Source organism: Vombatus ursinus, unplaced genomic scaffold, assembly GCF_900497805.2.
Source record: "Vombatus ursinus unplaced genomic scaffold, bare-nosed wombat genome assembly UNPS02014804.1, whole genome shotgun sequence".
In the NCBI taxonomy this organism is placed as follows: Eukaryota; Metazoa; Chordata; class Mammalia; order Diprotodontia; family Vombatidae; genus Vombatus; species Vombatus ursinus.
The window spans coordinates 13,919,592-13,937,546 of record NW_020954582.1 but is presented as its reverse complement, the minus strand read 5'-3'; the positions used below and the strand labels follow the sequence as shown (position 1 = coordinate 13,937,546).

At 47.3% G+C, this 17,955-nt stretch overlaps 1 protein-coding gene across 1 annotated transcript in view; it reads left to right on the top strand.

The window, feature by feature from the left end:
• The window catches only part of CACHD1 (cache domain containing 1), a 248,537-nt gene that overhangs the window by 161,543 nt on the left and 69,039 nt on the right, over window positions 1-17,955 (top strand). Inside the window, exons 7-9 of the mRNA XM_027873998.1 lie at window positions 7,603-7,729; window positions 14,336-14,480; window positions 15,353-15,569. Of these exons, the coding sequence (XP_027729799.1) occupies window positions 7,603-7,729; window positions 14,336-14,480; window positions 15,353-15,569 (489 nt within the window). The remainder of the gene's footprint in view (window positions 1-7,602; window positions 7,730-14,335; window positions 14,481-15,352; window positions 15,570-17,955) is intronic.

Here is a 17,955-nt window from a genome sequence, read left to right as displayed (position 1 = left end):
CTCAGTATAGTTGATAGTTAAGGCCTGGCTTTGGGGACTGACCTCACTCGAAGATCCCCAAACTTTCTTAGTTCATGGTGCCCTTAGTATCTCAGTACTTTTTCACAGAGCCGAAAGAAAGACCTAATAGTTCCATTTATTAATTAATTAGGTCCAAACAACTTGATAAGTATTTATGCCCTAATAAGTTAGTAGCTGTTGGAAAAAAAATAACATAGAAATGGAAAGAAAAAATAGGTTTATTTCATTCTTAAATTATCACAACTAGTTATTAATGAGTTGTATGTGCCTGTTGGGTGCTACACAGCTTCTCAGACCTTGGAATCAGATTGGGCACCTGTTGCACATGGATCTTCACAAGATACTTGCTTTTATTTATAACAACCCCCCAAAACCCAGATTTGCAAAGCTATGATGTTGCAAACAAGAAATTTACTGGCATAGACAAAAGTACAGGTACAAATAAACAAAAAGCACATCTCAGACATTTAAGAAAGTTGTGGAAAGGAATGTATCCTTGGTGAGCTGATGTGAACAGCCACAAGCTGGTAACTCACCAGTGCTGAGGGAGGAGTATTGCTGTGTTTCCTTCAAAAATGTAAACTGTCCTTCAGCAGAAGGTGTGCAGGTTGGCACTTTGTCTCCGATGAATGGTCTTAGAGCATTGTCTAGGCCACTGATTGGCTGAATGACTTGTGTAGGTCATGTCATGTAGCTGGCATGTGACAGGGGTCAGATTTGACCCCTTATCTATCCACTGCGCCACCCAGTCTGGCACTTCATATGTAACTATGGAATTCTTTGGATCCTATGCCTACAGCTTGAAAGGTCCTCTGAATCCCAAGCTGGCTTTCTCTGTATATTACAGAATGAATTGAATTGAATTGCCTTCCTAAACACCAAGGGAGCTACCTGAAGAACCTGAATGCTTTCTTTCTCCCCACCCTAATGAACACAGGAGGTGCAGACTTCAATTAAATTAATCAGAGGTGTAAACTAAGTGTCAGATTAGCTCCAAACACCTCTATGAAATCCATCAGCCACAAACTCGATGAGGACAAGTTTTTACTCAGTGTTGATGTTTTTGAGCCTTTGGGTACAATCAATGGCCATCTCCAGGAAATGCATTGGGATTGGTTGAGCATGTCACACACCTCTGCCTTTATGTGTCTTAGCCGGCAGCAGGAGAGGAAGCAGGGTGGCGAAGTGGTTGGGTCGCTGTATCTGCAATCAGGAAGACCCAAGTTCAAATCCAGCCTCAGATAATTACTAGCTGTGTCACCCTGGACAAATGACAGACCCCTCCGTCTGCCTCATTTTTGTCTTCTACAAAATGGGGATGATAGTAACGCCTACCTCCTAGGGGTGTTGTAAGCATAAAGTGAATCCATATTTGCAGATCACTCGCAGACCTGAAAGGTGATGTAAGTGCTGGCTTTGATATCAGAGAAGGAATGAGCAGGAAAGCAGTCACGCTTCAGGAGGCAAGCCCCGGAAAAGCCAAGACTCAGCTCCAAGGTCTCCCATGTGAGGCCTTTCCTGATCCCCCTGCCCCATTACTTTGCCCAATCTTGGGTTCTGAATGTGTTTTCAATGTTCTTTGTACATCCTCAAACAAGTCACTTCATCTCTCTGGGCCTCAGTTTTCTCATCTGTAAAATGGCCCCTCGAATCCCTTCCGTCTCTAGACTGATGATCCTGGGCCCCATATTTATGTGTGTTGCCTTCTCCTGCTAGACTATAAGCTCTTTGAGGCCAGGGTCTGGATTTGCTTTTGACTTTATTTCCCCAATACTCAGTTCTGTGGTTAAAATGTCCTGTCATCTTCACTTAATAAATGCTGGTGGAGGGTTGATTAATTCATGTGAAAAAGCAAACATGAAACATGTACAAAGGAATTTTAAGAGGAAGTGAGTACTAGCAGCTGGAGGGGTCTGGGAAAGCCTCATGCAGGAGGGGTACAGTGAAAAGAGTACAGAATCTGGCCCTTGGGGTCCTGGGTTCAAATTCTACCTCTGCCTTGTGACTTTGAGTGAGTGATTTCCTTTCAGTGATCCTCCGACCTCTGGGGTCCCTCCTTTCCAATTCTAATAGTAGCACCCTCCTTTCTGAGCCTGTGAGCTCCATTGCCCTGGAGAAAGTACTTCTCATCGCAGACCCAGCCAGGGATACTTGGGACCCACTAGAGGGGGAAGGGTGACCCCAGTGCTACCCAAGGTGATGAGTTGTACAGAGCATCATGAACGGTTCTGCAAATTCTGGTCTGCAGGAGCAGGGCACCTGTTTTCATGCATCTGCTTTTCTGAGCACTCAGGACAACTTCGGTCTCTCATCTGTGGCAGGTGGGCAGCTGTCATCTGTGGGTGTTCTACAAAGTGTTGTTGGGCCTGGCACCGGAGTGGCTTAACCTCTGGGCAGGAGGAGGGAACAGGGTGTCCATTATGGGGTCTTTGCTTTGGGAGGGGGGGATACCCCTAGTAGATAATTTGGTCAAGGAAAGCGAGCATTGTCCCCACAGTTCCAGCTCCACGTGGTTTGTAAAGGAGCCGGTTGGAGCTGGGCTGGACTTTTGCAGGGGCAGGGGGAAAAAAGTCTGCTGGGGGATGTCACTGGTTTTGAGCTGCCTGGGGTGTTGGCCAAATTCTAACGGGCCGAATTAGAAGTGAGACTTTTGGGACGGAGGCGAGGGTCAAATTTGAACACAGGAACATGAGTCTTCCTGACTCCAGGCCCAGCGCTCTGTGCACTATGGCTCCCCCTCGATGCCCCCCCCCCACTTAGATAATAATACTCAAATTGAAGAGGAAAGTATTCATAGTCTGACTGCATGGACATCCTTTATGAAGTACTATGGGAATCAGATGGAGTGAGGGTGGAGAAGAGTTAGAAAGCCAGCGCCATCTTAGTGTCCAAAACAGAACTCATTACCTTTCCTCCTAAACCCCTCCCTCCCCCTCCCTAACATCCCTGTTTCTGTCTAGGGGCTCACCATCTTCCAATTCATCCAGCTTCCCCACCTCAGAGTCAGGCTTGACTCTCTCCTCTTCCTCACTCCTCACATCTAGTCAGTGGGCAGACCCTGCCCGTGCTGTCTGCACACTGCCCACATCCACTCACCTGCTGAGGAGTACCACATCCAGTGAACTTCTCAGCCCTCATTCTCCATGACCTCTCTGCGGGTTTGGACGCTGTCTATGACCCCCTTCTCTCCAGGTTTCCTGGTTCTCCTCCTACCTATCTGACCCATCCTTCTCGGTCTCCTTTGCTCTTCCAGATTATGCCTCTACTTTCAGGGTGTCCCCCAGGGTCCTGTCCTGGGCCCTTTTCTCTTCTCCCTATACTACTTCACTTGGTGATCTCATCAGCGCCCCGAATTCAATGATTATCTCTATGCTGATGATTCTCAAATCTGCCTGTCCTGCCCTAACATCTCTGCTGCATCTCCAAATGCCTTTCAGACATCATGATCTGGCTGTCCAGTCAACATCTTAAACCAACACGTCTGAAGCTGAATGCGTTCTCTTTTGCCCTAAACCCTCCACTCGTCTTGCCTTCACTATTCCTGTTGAGGGAAACCCCATCCTCCCAGTCCCCTAGGCTCTCAACCTAGGAGTCATCCTGGATTTCTCACTAGCTCCCATATCCAATCTGTTGCCAAGGCCTGTTGATTTCTTCTTTGTGGCATTTCTCACCCCCTTCTGTGATTGCCCGAACTCCAATCTATCCTCCATTCAGCCACCAAAGTGATTTTCCTAAAGCACGGGACCAACCATGTCACCCCTACTCAATGAACTCCAGTAACTCCCTATTGCCTCCACGATCAAATATAAAATCGTGTTTGGCATCAATGCCCTTCGTCACCTACTCTCCTCCCACCTTTCCAGTCACATTCTTCAATCCAGTGATGCTGATCTCCTGGCCATTGCATGAACAGGACCCTCCCTCTCTCAGCTGTGGGCATTTGCTATGGCTGTCTCCCACACCTGAAATGCTCTTCCTTCTCTACTCCGTCTACTGACCTCCCTGGCTTCCTTCATGTCCCAACTAAAATCTCATTTTCCACAGGAAGTCTTTCCCAAATCCTAATTCTAATGCCTTCCTTCTGTTAATTATTTCCTATTTATCCAGCATATAGTTTGTGTGTACATATTTGTTTGCTTGTCTCCCCTATTAGATTGTGAGCTCCTTGAGGGTAGAGGGCTGTCTTTTGCTTCTTTTTATATCCCCAGTCCTTAGCACATGTCTGGCACATAGTAGGCACTTAATAGATGCTTATTGACTGACTGACATGCCCACTCCCCTACTTCAAGCCCTTGTAATCTCTAACAAGAGCCAACAAAATGAATAGCCTTCTAATTGACGTCCATGCTTCCAGTCTCTCTTCTCCAATCCACTCTTTGCCATGCACAAAGCTGCCATATTGATATAGCTAAAGCAAAGTTAGATCACTTAACTCTGCCTCTGAAGAAGATTCAGGGACTCCCTGTGGCTGGCGGGAGAAAATATTACCTTCTCATCTTGGCTTCCAAAGCCCTTCTCCATCTATATCTAAACTATCTTTCTAGATTTCAAGGAAGAGATGAGGTGATCGAAAGCCATTGTCCAGAGTTCCTGATCAAGGAATCCCCTCTGCAGCTTTTCCAAAAAGCTGAGTTCTAGATTTTGCTTAAAGACATCTAGGGAGAGGTAACTTTTGACATCTATGAACATTCCAATGAATTTTTGAATAATAAATGTAAATAATAAAACGTCAGTAAGTATGCCCCTCTTTAAAAAAAAACAACACAAATTCATTGCTATATTTCCCAGTATATCCCTATCCCTCCCCTTCCCATAGAGCCATCTTGTAAAACAGAATGTAAAAGAGAGGAAAAACCAATTCAACAAAACTAACCACACACTGAAAAAAAATCTAACATCCCATGTAGTGTTCCAGACTTTTAGTTCCCCACCTCTGCAAAGAAGGGGGTGGGAAGGGGCTGCGGCTTCTTCTTTCTCTTCTTTTATTCACCAGGCTTGGTCATGACATTTTCCCATTTGTTTTTCTACTGTTGTTAGTGTTGTTTTTTCTGCTTATACAGCTGGAGTCATTTTCTGTGTGTTCTCCTGGTTCTGTTTAAGAAGTATAACTCTCTTCCAGCAACCTAAGGCGACCTTGTCATGTGGAGGCTTTAGTTGTGGCCATAGCCATCAGAATGCCTCTCCTGAAAGCGAACTACCCTCTTGGGCCAACTTCCTCCACAGAGTTTAGGCCTTGGGATTCTACAAACCCCTTCTCTTAGTCTGTGGATGATATTAGATGGTGGCAGGAGTGTACGGGGCTGACTTTTAGCACTAGCACAATGACTCATAGATAGCAGGCATTTAGAAAATATTTGTTGAGAGAATGAATGAATGAATGAATTAAAAAGCATTTCTGCGCTTACTGAGCACCCCACACTCTGCGAAGAATGAATGAGTGTCTGGATCTGATTATTCTGGAACTCCTCCTGGTCATAGCCTCCCTAACACACGTGCTTTAAGTAAAGCCATGCTCCTCCCCCTCCCCCAGAGCAGATGGGGCCAGCTGTGGGCTCAGGAGGACCCGGGGCTAAGTCCTGGCTAGGTGAGCCAGGGTCTCTCAATCCTCTCAGGTCACTTTCAAGACTATACACTACAGAGGAGTTGCCACTCTGCATTGGTACAAGGAGTGTCCAAACCAGGAGTTTCCTCTGCCTGTGAAACCATCCACACCAAAAGCTTTGCAGTTCCCTCTCAGAATTTCCAATAATCAATATGCTGTGTCTGGCCTCCCTCTCCCTTATCGTGAAATCTAAAATGAAGGTGGTCCTCCTCCTTCAGTATCCAGCTCCTCCTATGGGGTTAGTGCTCATTACAGCCTCTCACACTCCCTCTGTCGATTCTCTCCCCTTTTGGAGAATGAAAGGACCAGTTATCCATCTTCCTGAGCGTCTCTTACGCTCAGGAGCATGGAGCCTCTTTCCAGTCAGACATGGGCAACTCTCATTATTTGAGATCTAATGGGATCTTAGATTTAGAACTCGAAGGCGGCTCTGAGACAGTCAGGCCCAGCCCTCTCATTTTACAGGGGAGGAAGCTGTGCCTCAGAGTTGCCCAAGGTCACACAAGTGGGATGTGTCAGTCCCAGGACTGGAACTTGGGTTCTCTGATTCCAGATCTGGGACTTTTTCCTCTGTACCATGCTGCCTTCCAAAGAGAAAACCCTCTAATACAGGGGTTCTTAACCTGAAGTCCATGAGCTTGTTTTTAAAAATATTTTGATAACTATGTTTCAGTAGAACAGTTTCCCTTTGTCATCCCATGTGTTTTATTTTATGCGTTTAAAATCAGGATTCTGAGAACGGGTTCCTAGGCTTCACCAGATTCCACCCAAGGGGTCCAGGACACAGAAAACAATAAGGTGCCCCTGACCTAATGGGCTGTGTGCCCCCCCCCCACCTCCAGGAGGGAGGCCTGGGGCCAGAGTTTTCAGGTATTCATGAGGTGTCAAAACTCAACTCTCCAGGGTATTTATTTTTAGTGTCAATGCCTCGGGGCTTTTGTTTGTTATGTTGACCAGGAGTCCCCTTAGCCTGGCTGGCTGGCTGGTCTGGGTCCTTTCCAATCCAGCCAGGTCTGGGATGTTGAGGGTCTGTGGTATGAGTGAGGGTCACACAGCTGCTCTCCCGACATTTTCACAGGGTCCAGCAGCTGTTTGGTTTTGTATGGAGCATGTGTGTCTGCTTAGACCTTAAGGCTTGTGTCAGCCACTCAAACGTGATTGAAACGCCACCTCTTTAGGCATCATAGACCAGTGGTGCTACCCTGCATTTCTGCCAGCGCCGGACTGTTCAGGTGACCTCTTCCTTTCCCGCTCACTTGTGGGTTGTCTGTGCTGAGGTCATCTCTTCAGCACCACATGCACATGGACATGCTACCAGGCTGGGTACCTTACTCAATGCTGCCTGCCACAGCATCTTGCTCATCAATTCCTTGAAATCCAAGATTCCACTTCATAGACTAGTCTGAAAGGCAGACAAAGCCTGGAGTCAGGAAGACCTGAGTTCAAATCTGTGTCAGATATTTACTAGCTGTGTGACCCTGGGCAAGTCACTTCACTTTTATCAGTCTCAGTTTCATCGTCTATAAAACAGGCATAATAAGAGCATAAACTGGTTCTAAGAACCAGACGAGAAAGGTATGCGAAGTGCATGTTCGAGGGACATCAGACAAGAGAGAAACTGGATTTTTAAGGCTGACACTCCTAAAGGAAAAACACTGTAGTCTGTCCAATGACTTTGCAAACCCTGAGCATTTACTGTACAGGAACTTCACCCTTCTCAGGAGACAGAATGCACCCTCTTTGAGGACAGGGACAGCGTGACTTACATGCCACCTGGGGTTCCATAAACATTTGCTGATTGATGGATTGATTCTCATTCTGGGGTTATTTTTGTAAGAGTGTGGCCAGGCAATTCAAGTGCAAGCCAGAGAGCTTGTGGGGGGGTCTGCCCACAGAAAGCAGTGTCTTCCAAACAGGTGCCCAAGTCACTTTGGACCTAGGGGTTTTGCGCCCGCAGCTCATTTTCCCATTTCCTCTAGTTCTTGCAGACAATTTGAAGTCCAACCCTGGGATTAAGTGGCAGTACTTTAGCTCTGAAGAAGGCATCTTCACCGTCTTCCCGGCACATAAGTTCCGGTGCAAGGGCAGCTATGAGCATCGGAGCAGGTACAAAGTTTTCTGTTACTTTGGGTTATTCATTCACTTATTTGCTCACTCATTCATTCACACGTCCATGCATCCATCCACCCATTCATTCATTCACTTCTTCATTCACTCCATTCAGAGGGGGCTGGATATGGAGATCTGGGACTCAACGCCATAGACATAAATAGATGTCCCTATAAATGAACCACGAAGTGATTAGGCATTGTAGAAAAATATCTTGATGAAAAGTGATTGGATTCCTATGCAAAATGTTCATCCATGAGCGTATTTCCCCTTTTTCTCATTTTTAGTAAAGGGGAAAAAAATGAATCTTGTTTATTGTTTCAGAAACCAGGGTATATGGATGACCAAATTAAATGGGGGGAAAAGTTTACTTTCTTGGGGTTAATGTGTTCATTTTATTTTAGAATGCCATCACTAAACCCCTCTAAAGTTCTTTCCACTTTGACAGCTATAGGCATAAGGGAGACCACCTCCTGGTACTTGTTCTGTGGAACAGGTCCAGTTAAGAGCCAGAACTGGCCCAAAGCCCAGAGGTTCTCTGCTCATCATTTCATCTCTTTTTCTTTGAGGCGGTACTTCATTTAAACTATTCCAGGCCACGAAGTCCAAACTGATTTATCTTCTCCCATTTGGGGGGCTAGGAAGGGTGGGGGAAGGATTTATTCTCTGCCAGGAAGCGTGGTGTAGCGGATAGAGAGCTGGACTCAAAGCCAGGCAGACCTGAGTCCTACTTGAGACACATACTGTCTGTGTGACCCTGACCAAGTCATTAAACCTCGTGCTCTAAGTCAAGAAGGTGCAGATCCGCTTTGCTAGAAAGAGTTTACTCATCTGGGAGTTCCCTGGATCAGTGAAAGCACAGATCCCAGTCTTATCCCCACCCAGCCTCAAGAAGTCAACTCCACCAGCCTCCGGCTTCACAGTATCCACCATTGGGAGCCTTGTCTATTCAACAAACAGACACTGCTCCATATCTAGCACCTTGAGGGATACAAGAGACTTTGAACAACATGGACTCTGCCTTCTAGGCGTATGGTTTAATTGGAAAGATTCACTTCTTTCTTACTGCAGACCAAAAGCTCACACACTAGTAATTATTATTATTTTTAATTCTGCTTCTAATAGAATGTAGACAATGGCCTGGGCAGAGACAGTGTTTCTCAAATGCTGTTGGTACTAGGGCCACTCTGACCATAGGATCGTGGATTTAGAGCCGGAAAGGACCTTAGTGGTCATCAAACCCAACCTCCCCACTTAACAGATGAGGGAAATGAAGCCTGGGAAGGTTAAGAGACGTTCTCAGATTCATACAGCTAGTAAGCTTCAGAGGTCATATTTTAACCCAGGACTTTCTGACTTTCACTGCATCACTCTATCCATTGGGCCATGTTGCTCTCAGTGATGGGTAGAGAAGATCTAGGAATCATCAAGGTAACCTGTTCTCGGATGAACCCATCAAGATGAATGGGACGGGTGACCCTTCTTTTGGAGGCCCTCCCATAAGAGCTATCTCAGGGAATTTCTAAATTATTGCCAGAAAGAAAACCAGAGCCGTTTGTTGAATTACCCAAACCAATTCTCTCAAGCACCAATTCGAAGCCCCCTCCCCAGCCTGTCTGAGACCTGAGCTCTTGCTATCAGCCCTTCAGATCCATGGTCATTATTCATTCCATCTTCAGGCACTAAATGGTCCCAGCCCCTGAGCTTGTCCCCCCAGGGTTTGCATTTTCCAATCCTTTAATCATCCTCTCCTGAGGAATCTCCTCTCCAGCACAAGTTCTCCTGGCCCCTCTGAATTTAGAGAAAAGCTCCTAGCCTCCTGCAGGCTCCAAGCATCCCTGGTTTAATGGGACTTCATCCTGGTCCCTGCCTATGACCTCCCTGCTTCTATATGAAATCCAAGGCATCTTTTGTAGCACTGAGGAGGGCTGTGGAAATCACCCAGCCCGCTCTTTTACTGAGGCTCAGAGTCACTGGCCCACAAAGTCTCATGGTGAGGCTGGGGCAGAGCCGGGAGGAAAAGCAGCGGGAGGCCTGGCCTCTGGTTCCCCCTCAGCTCCTTCCTCGGTGACTTGAGCCAAGTCATTTCATTTCCTTCAGCTTTGGTTTTCTCAGACATACAATGGTGGAGTTTGGACCAGCCACCTCCAATGGCCCTTCTACTCCAGCCTGAAGATCCCAAGGTCTGGGTACAAACTTCTCCATGTCTGTTTCCTCATCTTTGTCATGAGGAGGCTGGACTCTGGAGACCCTGCCAGTTCCGGATCTAGGAGGAAACCCAAGTGTTTTGATTCTCAGGCCACGTTTGTACATCCCACAACTGCAATAAAAAAAAAAAAAACAACCCATGATGTTGCTGACTCATGCTCAGCTGTTTCTAACAACTCACATTCTTAAAAATGGCGTCCTCACAACAGCCCTAGGAGGTGGGTTGTGTGAATGTTTTGAGCCCCATTTTACACGTGAGGAAATGAAAGCCCGAGAAGGTTATAGGATTGTAGATTAGAAGCTGGAAGGGACCTTAGCGGCATTGACTGCCCACCCCCTTAATTTTACAGATGGAGGAACTGAGGCACAAAGAATCTAAGTGGCTCACCCAGGGTTCCACAGCCAGTAAACTGTAGAGACAGGATTTACTCCAGGTCTCCCAATTCCAGATCAAGCCCTCTTTCTAAAAGAACCCCCCACTACCTCTTTCTATCCAATAACCCTCAAGATCTGATCTGGTTTGAGGCAGCTTAGCAAAGTAGAAATGTTGCATTTGGAGTTGAGAAGACCCCTTCAAAGCCCAGCTCTATTAACTGTATGGAGCTCTGGTGAGTCCCTTAACTTCTGTAGACCTCAGTTTCCCCATTTGTAAAATGAAGGGGTTGGATTCAATGACCCAGGAATTCCCTTCCAGCTCCAAGTTTGTGATTCTGGGTGGAATTAAAAAAAAATTCTCTTCCTGGCTTCCCTCACCTTAGGAATCCTAATTAGAAGTTAAGCCTCAAGTGTTCTCGTTTGGAACATCTCTTTGTCCTAGCATCTCTTCCCCTGGCTTTCTCATTTCTTGCCATTCCCACAAGAGGGGGAGATCTCTCCTCTTGTCCCTGTGGAGCTGCCACCTCATCTGGCTCATCTTTCTCCTGATTCCCCACTGGCTGCCATCGATGTCACATGCAATCGCCAAGCGGGCCCAACGGCGGCTCCCCAGTCTCAACGCAAGCCTTTTGGCTCAAGCGCCAGTTGGCTTGATCCTGCCAAACCCTGATTCGGGGTGTCTTGTCTGCAGCCCTCTCTGCCTCCCAGTTCTCATTCGTTTTCAAAAGTGAGGGAGGGACGCCACTGGGCTCCGCAGGCATGCCACGTCTCCAAGTTAGGTCTGCTATTTGGGGGTGAGGGAATCCATGGGAGAGAAAAGAGAGAGTGCTCCTAAGCCCAGCTTGCTTTCCCAAGATCCCTCTAATTTGTTCCAGCTTTAAAACTGTGAATAGAAAACTCATTAAACCGCTTTCTCACAAACCCTCCCTCCACCCCCAAGCAATGGGCCTGAGCTGAATGTGACTTCACTAGAGAAGTGGGCTTTTTGTTGGTCTGTTTTTGATGTTGGCAAACAAAGACCCCAAAATGTGGGATGCTGGAGGACGGATTCTGACGTATTTTGACAACATGGTTGAAAATGCCCAGATAAGAGGCCTCGTGGTGCCTGACCTGGGTGAATTCTCTGCTGGTGCTCAGAAAGGAAAGGCCCCTCTGCAGGGGCACCCTCTGGGGGGGCTTGGGCCAATGCAGGGCCCTCTGCACTGTCTCTCTAACTTTGGGTTGTGTGCTGGAAAAAAGAATGGCACTTATAAATGGATGCTCTCTCTCTCTCTCTCTTTCCCTCCCTCCCTCTTCTTTCTCCTTCTTTCTTCCTTCCCTTTCTTCCTTCTCTCTCTCTCTCTCTCTCCCTGTCCCTTTCCATATCTCTTTTTCTCTCTGTGTGTCTTTCTCCCTCTCTCTCCTTCTTTTGCTTTCTGTTTTTGTTTTTATAAATCTGTTTCTCCCCCCTTCTCTTTTCCTCCATCCCTCTTTAGCTCTATTTATTTTTCTGTTTCTTCATCCTTCCTTCTCCCTCTTCTTCTATCTCTATCTCTCTCCCATTCTCTCTATCTCCCAGACACACACATATATGATAGATAGATAGACAGACAGACAGATAGATATACAGACATAATCTCTTTGGTCAATAGAATCATTCCAGTCAGATAGCTCTGAATCTGTCCTCCATCGGGAGGCAGTGTGGAGCAATGGAAGGAGCATTGGTTCTTAAATCAGAAGAGCTGAGTTCAAATCAAATCTCTATACTTGCTACCTGTGTGACATTGGGCAGTTCCCTCCCTGGGCCTCAGTTTCCTCATCTGTAAGTGAAGGGATTGAGTTAGATTTGAAGTTCTTAACCAGGAGTCCATGAACTTTGGAACACCCACACACAGATAATGACGTTTTCCTAGAATCGGTTTCCTTTGTCATCACCTACATTAGTTTTGATGCGTTTATGCTGAGCCTGGCCCCGGCCTTCACCAGACTGCCAAAGGGGTCTGTGACAGAGAAGGGCTGGCTCCAGCCTGTGGCTCTATCATCCGTCACCTCCATCTGTCATGGGGATCTCAGGTTCACAGATTGTGACTTGGACGGACCTCCGCTACAGAGGCCATCCCCGCACCTGAGCCCAAAGCCCCTCTTTGCACCCCAGGTAGCGGCTCTTCAGGAAGGTGTGTGTGTGGGGGAGGGTGGGTAATTCAGAGATACTTCATTCATAGACTTTAGGATTTAGAGCAGGAAGGGGGCCTCCTAGAGGTCATCCAATCTGACCCTGACATTTTTTTCAAAGGAAGAAAATCAGGCTCTGGGAGGAAATGGGGCTCACCCAGCAACACCTCGAGTAAATGTCAGAGCCAGGATTTGAACTTGGGTCCTTTGTCTCCAAGACTTTCCATGACAGCTCCCTGCTCTGTTTGTTTTCATCCACCAAAACCTTTTTAGTAACTGGGTCCTGTTATGCTAACCTCAAAGCAAATTCCGGTTTTGAAAAAAAGCACAGATTGACCCCAGATGTTCATCATTGCAAACAGATAGATCGGCAGATGACTAAATTCCTATGAAACGGCTCCAGGAACAAGGTTGTTCTCCAACCTTCAGCATGCCCAGGCCATTGGAGTTTTTACTACAGCATGGAGAGGTAGAGAGAGTGCTGAGCTTGGGGGCCAAAGACCTGGGTTCGAGTTTGGATTGGCCACTTACTAGGCACGTGACCTTGGGTGAATCACGCCCATCTCTGGGCCACAGGCTCCTTCTCTGACCAGACGACTTCTTAAGTCTCTTCCAGCCCCAACACTCCATCATTCTGTTACCTGGCCCAAGCTGAGCAATAGATAGTTCAATGAGCAGAGAGAGGGCAGGGCTGAGAATCAGGAAGCCCTGGGTTCAAGTCCTATTCTGGGACGTATAGGCTGTGGGATCCCAGGCAAATTACTTCACCTTTCAGTATCCCAGAGAATTTTCCAAGATAGAATACAAAGTTAAAGATCAATAATAATAATAATAATAACAATAATAATAGCTAGCACCTCAAGGTTTGCAGAATACTTTACATATGTTAGCTCATGGGATCCTCACTACTACCCCGGGAGGTAGGTGCTATTATCATACCCATTTTACATGTAAGCAAACTGAGGCACGGAGAACTTAACTAACTTTCCCAGAGCCATACAGCTAGTGTCTGAGGCAGGTTTTGAGCTCAGCTCTCCAGTGCTCTGTGCACTCTGGTGCCACCTAGTGGTCGATCTACACGTGCTTACTACATTCCTACTGACCGTCAGACGCCGTACTAGGAGTTGGGATGCAGGTGCAGCGAATGAGGGTGGGTGAGGATACAGGTGCATGGCAGGATGCGGCCAGGATGAAACACAGTCAGGAGTGGGGTGGGAGGTGGGGCACGTCGTGGGCACCCACCCAGTAGGACAGCAGGGCCCTAGGGCAGGACTTCCAAAGTGGCTTCATTCTTTCCTGGAAGTCTGGCTTGGAGATAAAGCACGGTTTGTTTGTTTTTTAATAGACATGTAATTATGTTGGTTTAGGGAACTCACAAGCCTGCGATCTGGCCTCTTAGAGAATCCACAGAGGTTTTGTACTTGCCCAGAATCCCACATCCAGTCTAGCACTTGAACCCACGGCTTCCCAGGTCTGAGGGCATCCCCTCCATCCTCTATGCCCCTTGGCACATAGCGAATGCTTAGATGCCTGTTGCTTGATTGAATTTATAATCAACCAAGTCAAGGTGTTTGCTCAGCTTTCTCCGGTAGCCAGGGTAGCTCAGGAGTCAGAGAAGAAGCAGTGGGTAGTTTGGGGGGGGGGGCGGGGACCCAGGGCTGAGGATCAGCAGGCCAGGAACCACAGAAAGATAGTTGGATGTCAGATCTGGGAGGGTACGAATGGTTTCATTTTTGAACCTCAATTGCCCAGCCCCAGTGCCAGACACATCAAAATACTTGTTGATTGATTGAGGGAGTTTGGAGATTCAGAAGGAAATTCCAAGCCAGAAAGAATTGGGCACCAATGTTCTACTTGTATGCTTCACAGGCCTATCTATGTCTCTACGGTCCGGCCCCAGTCAAAACACATCGTTGTCATCATGGATCACGGTGCCTCAGTCACAGAAACCCAGCTTCAGATTGCCAAGGATGCAGCCCAGGTCATCCTGAACTCCATCGATGAACATGATAAGGTGATAATCCTCTCCATCCATGTCCACTGGGTTCTGGGGGTCCATCCAAAGTACATTCTGACCCTGGGAAGTTTTCAGATGGGTTTGTAATTATTTTACTCCTTCTTTGGACCAGCCCATGGAAAAAAGATATTTTCCAACTCTTTGAGGATTGGCTCTTAAACCCTGGCAGGATCTGGTTTGTGGGTCCAGCCTTGGGTTTAACACCCTGCCCATGTTTCATGGTTGCTCTCCCACATGAAATACTGACTGCGTCATCTTGTTGGTTGTGTATGTCAGTATTAGGAGTTAGCAAAGGGGGGTATGTGTGATTCCTCTGACCACTTGCACCCTTGCTCCAAGATTAATGTGATGGGGGGAGCAGGGGTTGAGTTTTTCCAACCTCCACCATAACACAGATACACTCACCGTGATCTATTACCTGCCAAAACCTAATATTGCATCAATTTGGCTTTCCCACTTCAGGGCTGTTTCCTTTTCCAAATGACAGAACAACGTCCCAACGTAGACCTCGTTGATTTTGCTTTACGTGACACACGCTTGCTGGTTTTCTGTGACTTGTGTTGGTTTTTTTTTTAATCGTGTGTGAACTCTATACCACTGACTTCTCCTGGGAACAGAGGCCAAAGCCCCATCCCCCACCCCTTACCAGCTCTCACAATCCATTTCCAGTCTGACAGATCAGTGCCCCCAACATTTCTGTATGCCTAGCTGTGAGTTTTTAAGATTTGCAAAAATTAAAAAATTTTTTTAAAAAAGACTTGCAAAAATGTCTCCAGGGGCTTTGTCATGCCACGAGTTCTGGTATGTGCAGAATTTTGTATGAATGGTGAGGTAATTCCACATGTTTGACTTGTTTCTTTCCCCCCAAGATCTCTGTGCTCACTGTGGCGGACACCGTAAGGACCTGCTCCCTCGATCAGTGCTACAAAACGTTCCTGTCTCCAGCCACCAGCGAGACGAAAAGAAAGATGTCTACCTTCGTCAGCAGCGTCAAGTCCTCCGACAGCCCAACCCAGCATGCCGTGGGCTTCCAGAAGGCCTTCCAGCTGATCCGGAGCTCCAACAACAGCACTCGTCTCCACACCAGTAAGTCATTGCACAGCTGGGCACGCGCTCGGCATCTATGGGAGAGTCTGTGAAAATGAGATCCCTTGGGAGAGAAGTCGAGGGCCCAGCCTTGACGTCCGTTTCCGAGGGACGCATGCCCCAGTAGAGCAGGCAACCCCCTCTCTAGTTTTCCTCATTTGCTGCTGGATCTGCACCCCATCACTCTTTTATTAATCTGACTCAAACGCATTACGATGGGCACGAGATGAAGTGGGCCTGCATCAATTCCCAGGGCCTCGGCCAAATCTTCCAATGCTGATTGTCAGCCTGGAAGCTCTTGGCCTGGGCCTGGAATCACGTGTGCGCCCAGAGAGACTAGCGAGAGCCCCTCGATCTGATCTTTCATTCTCCTCTCCAGCAGTCACAGGCATGAACGTGAGACTATAAATACACCAAGGTGCGTGCATTGAATTTTCACTTATTAGAGACCAGCTGGGATTCAGCTGTGTGGGCTGACTCAAGGAAGGGATATGGAAAACATGGGAGGGCACGCCAACGTGCCAGAAGTACAGAAGGCTATTATTTTTGGAAAACCTATTCGGGTGATTTCTTTAACAAGAGGAGGGGGGCATTGAAGGGGATGTTGTGAGGAATACATGATCCTCCTATGGGGACAAACTGGAGGAAGTGACCTTTAGCTCCTTACCTTTCACTGCACTGAGAGCGCCAGGGCTGGGGCTCGGCCCAGGCTTCATCCGGGATGTGGAAAGGACAAAAGGATCAGAGTCAGAGGACCTGAGTGCAAATCCTGCCTGCAATGCTTAGTTCTGTTGACGCCTTGGGCGAGTCATCAAACCTTCTTGGGCCTCAGATCCCTAATCTGAACAATGAGGAGATTGGACAGGATGTCTCTGAGGTCCCGCCTGGTTCCAGGTCCAAGATTCTATTATTAACATGGCCTCCCTTTCTTCCTTCCTTCTTCCCTCCTTCCCTCCTTTTCTTCCTTCATTTTTCTTTCCTTCCTCCCTCCTTCCCTCCTTTCTTTCCTTCTTTCCTCCCTTTCTCTATTCCTTCTTTTCTTCCTTTCTTCCCTCCTTCCTCACTCTTTCCCTCCTCTCTTCTTTCCTCTGTCCCTTCCTCCTTTCTTCCCTTCTTTCCTTCTCTCCCTCCCTTTTTTCCTTCCTCCCTCCCTCCTTTCCTTCCTTCTTTAAGAATTTATTAAGCACCTGCTTTATTCAAGGCATTGTGCAAAGACATACAAAGATAAGACAATCCAAGACCTCAAGAAACTTGTATTCTACTGGGAGAAGATTATGTCCTGATGAGCTGAGACCCAGAGAGGCGGGTTAGCGGCAGAGTTCATTTGAGAGTCTGGACCTATGTTTATATGTTATTGGAGGCTGCCTTGCTTTTCTCCTGTGTCTGAGGTGAGATTTGAACTCAGAAGACTCCTCTTCCTGACTCCAGGCCTGGCACTCTCCCCTGCACCACCTCAATGCCCCATCTAGGGCAAGGAGGTACCTCAAAACTGTATCAAAGAAGAGTCAGCTGAAGGAGCTGGGGATGATTAGCTTGGGGAAGGCCGAGGAAGAATGTGATCTCTATTCTCAAGTATCTGAAGAGTTTTCCAAGGATTAGAATTAATAATCTTCTTTGGCCGGGAGGGGAGAATAAGACTAAAATGGGTGAGACTTGCAGGAAGGTCAGTCACTAAGCACTTACTAAGTGCTTACTATGTGTCAGGCATTACTAAGTACCTACTATGTGCCGGGCACCGTGCTAAGCACTGGGGATACAAAGACAGTCAAAGACGGTCCCTGCTCTCATGGAACTGATGTACAGCTCCATACAAATAGCTACGTACAAACAAGAAGTCTACAGAATAAAAATGGTAGTCACCAACAGAGGGAAGCCCCCAGAACTGAGGAGAAAGAGGGAAGGCTTCCTGGAGGAGGGGGGATTCTAGCTGGGACTTGAAGGAAGCCAGGAGATGGAGAAAAGGAGAGAGAACCTTCCAGGTATGGGGGATAGCCAGGAAAATGCCTGCAGCAAGGAGTTGAGATGTTTTCTTTGAGAAATAGCAAGGACACCAGTGTCTCCGCATCATATAGTCAGAGAGGAAAGATGGAGGAGGTAGGTTTTAAAGGCCTTTGAATGCCAGGGGATCTTATGTTTGATCCTGGAGGGGATAGGGAGCCCTTGGAGTTTATCAATTAAATAAACTGAAGACGTGGTCAGACTGCGCTATAGAAAGATCACCCCGAGAGCTGAGCGGAGGGCCAGAGTGGAGAGAGGAAGAAGCCAGCCAGGACGCTATTGCAATATGCCAGATGTGAAAGCTTCTGTCAGTGTGGTGGCGGTGTCAGAGGAGAGCAAACGATGTAGCAGACAGAGGTTACAAAGGTGAAATGGGCAGGCCTTGGCA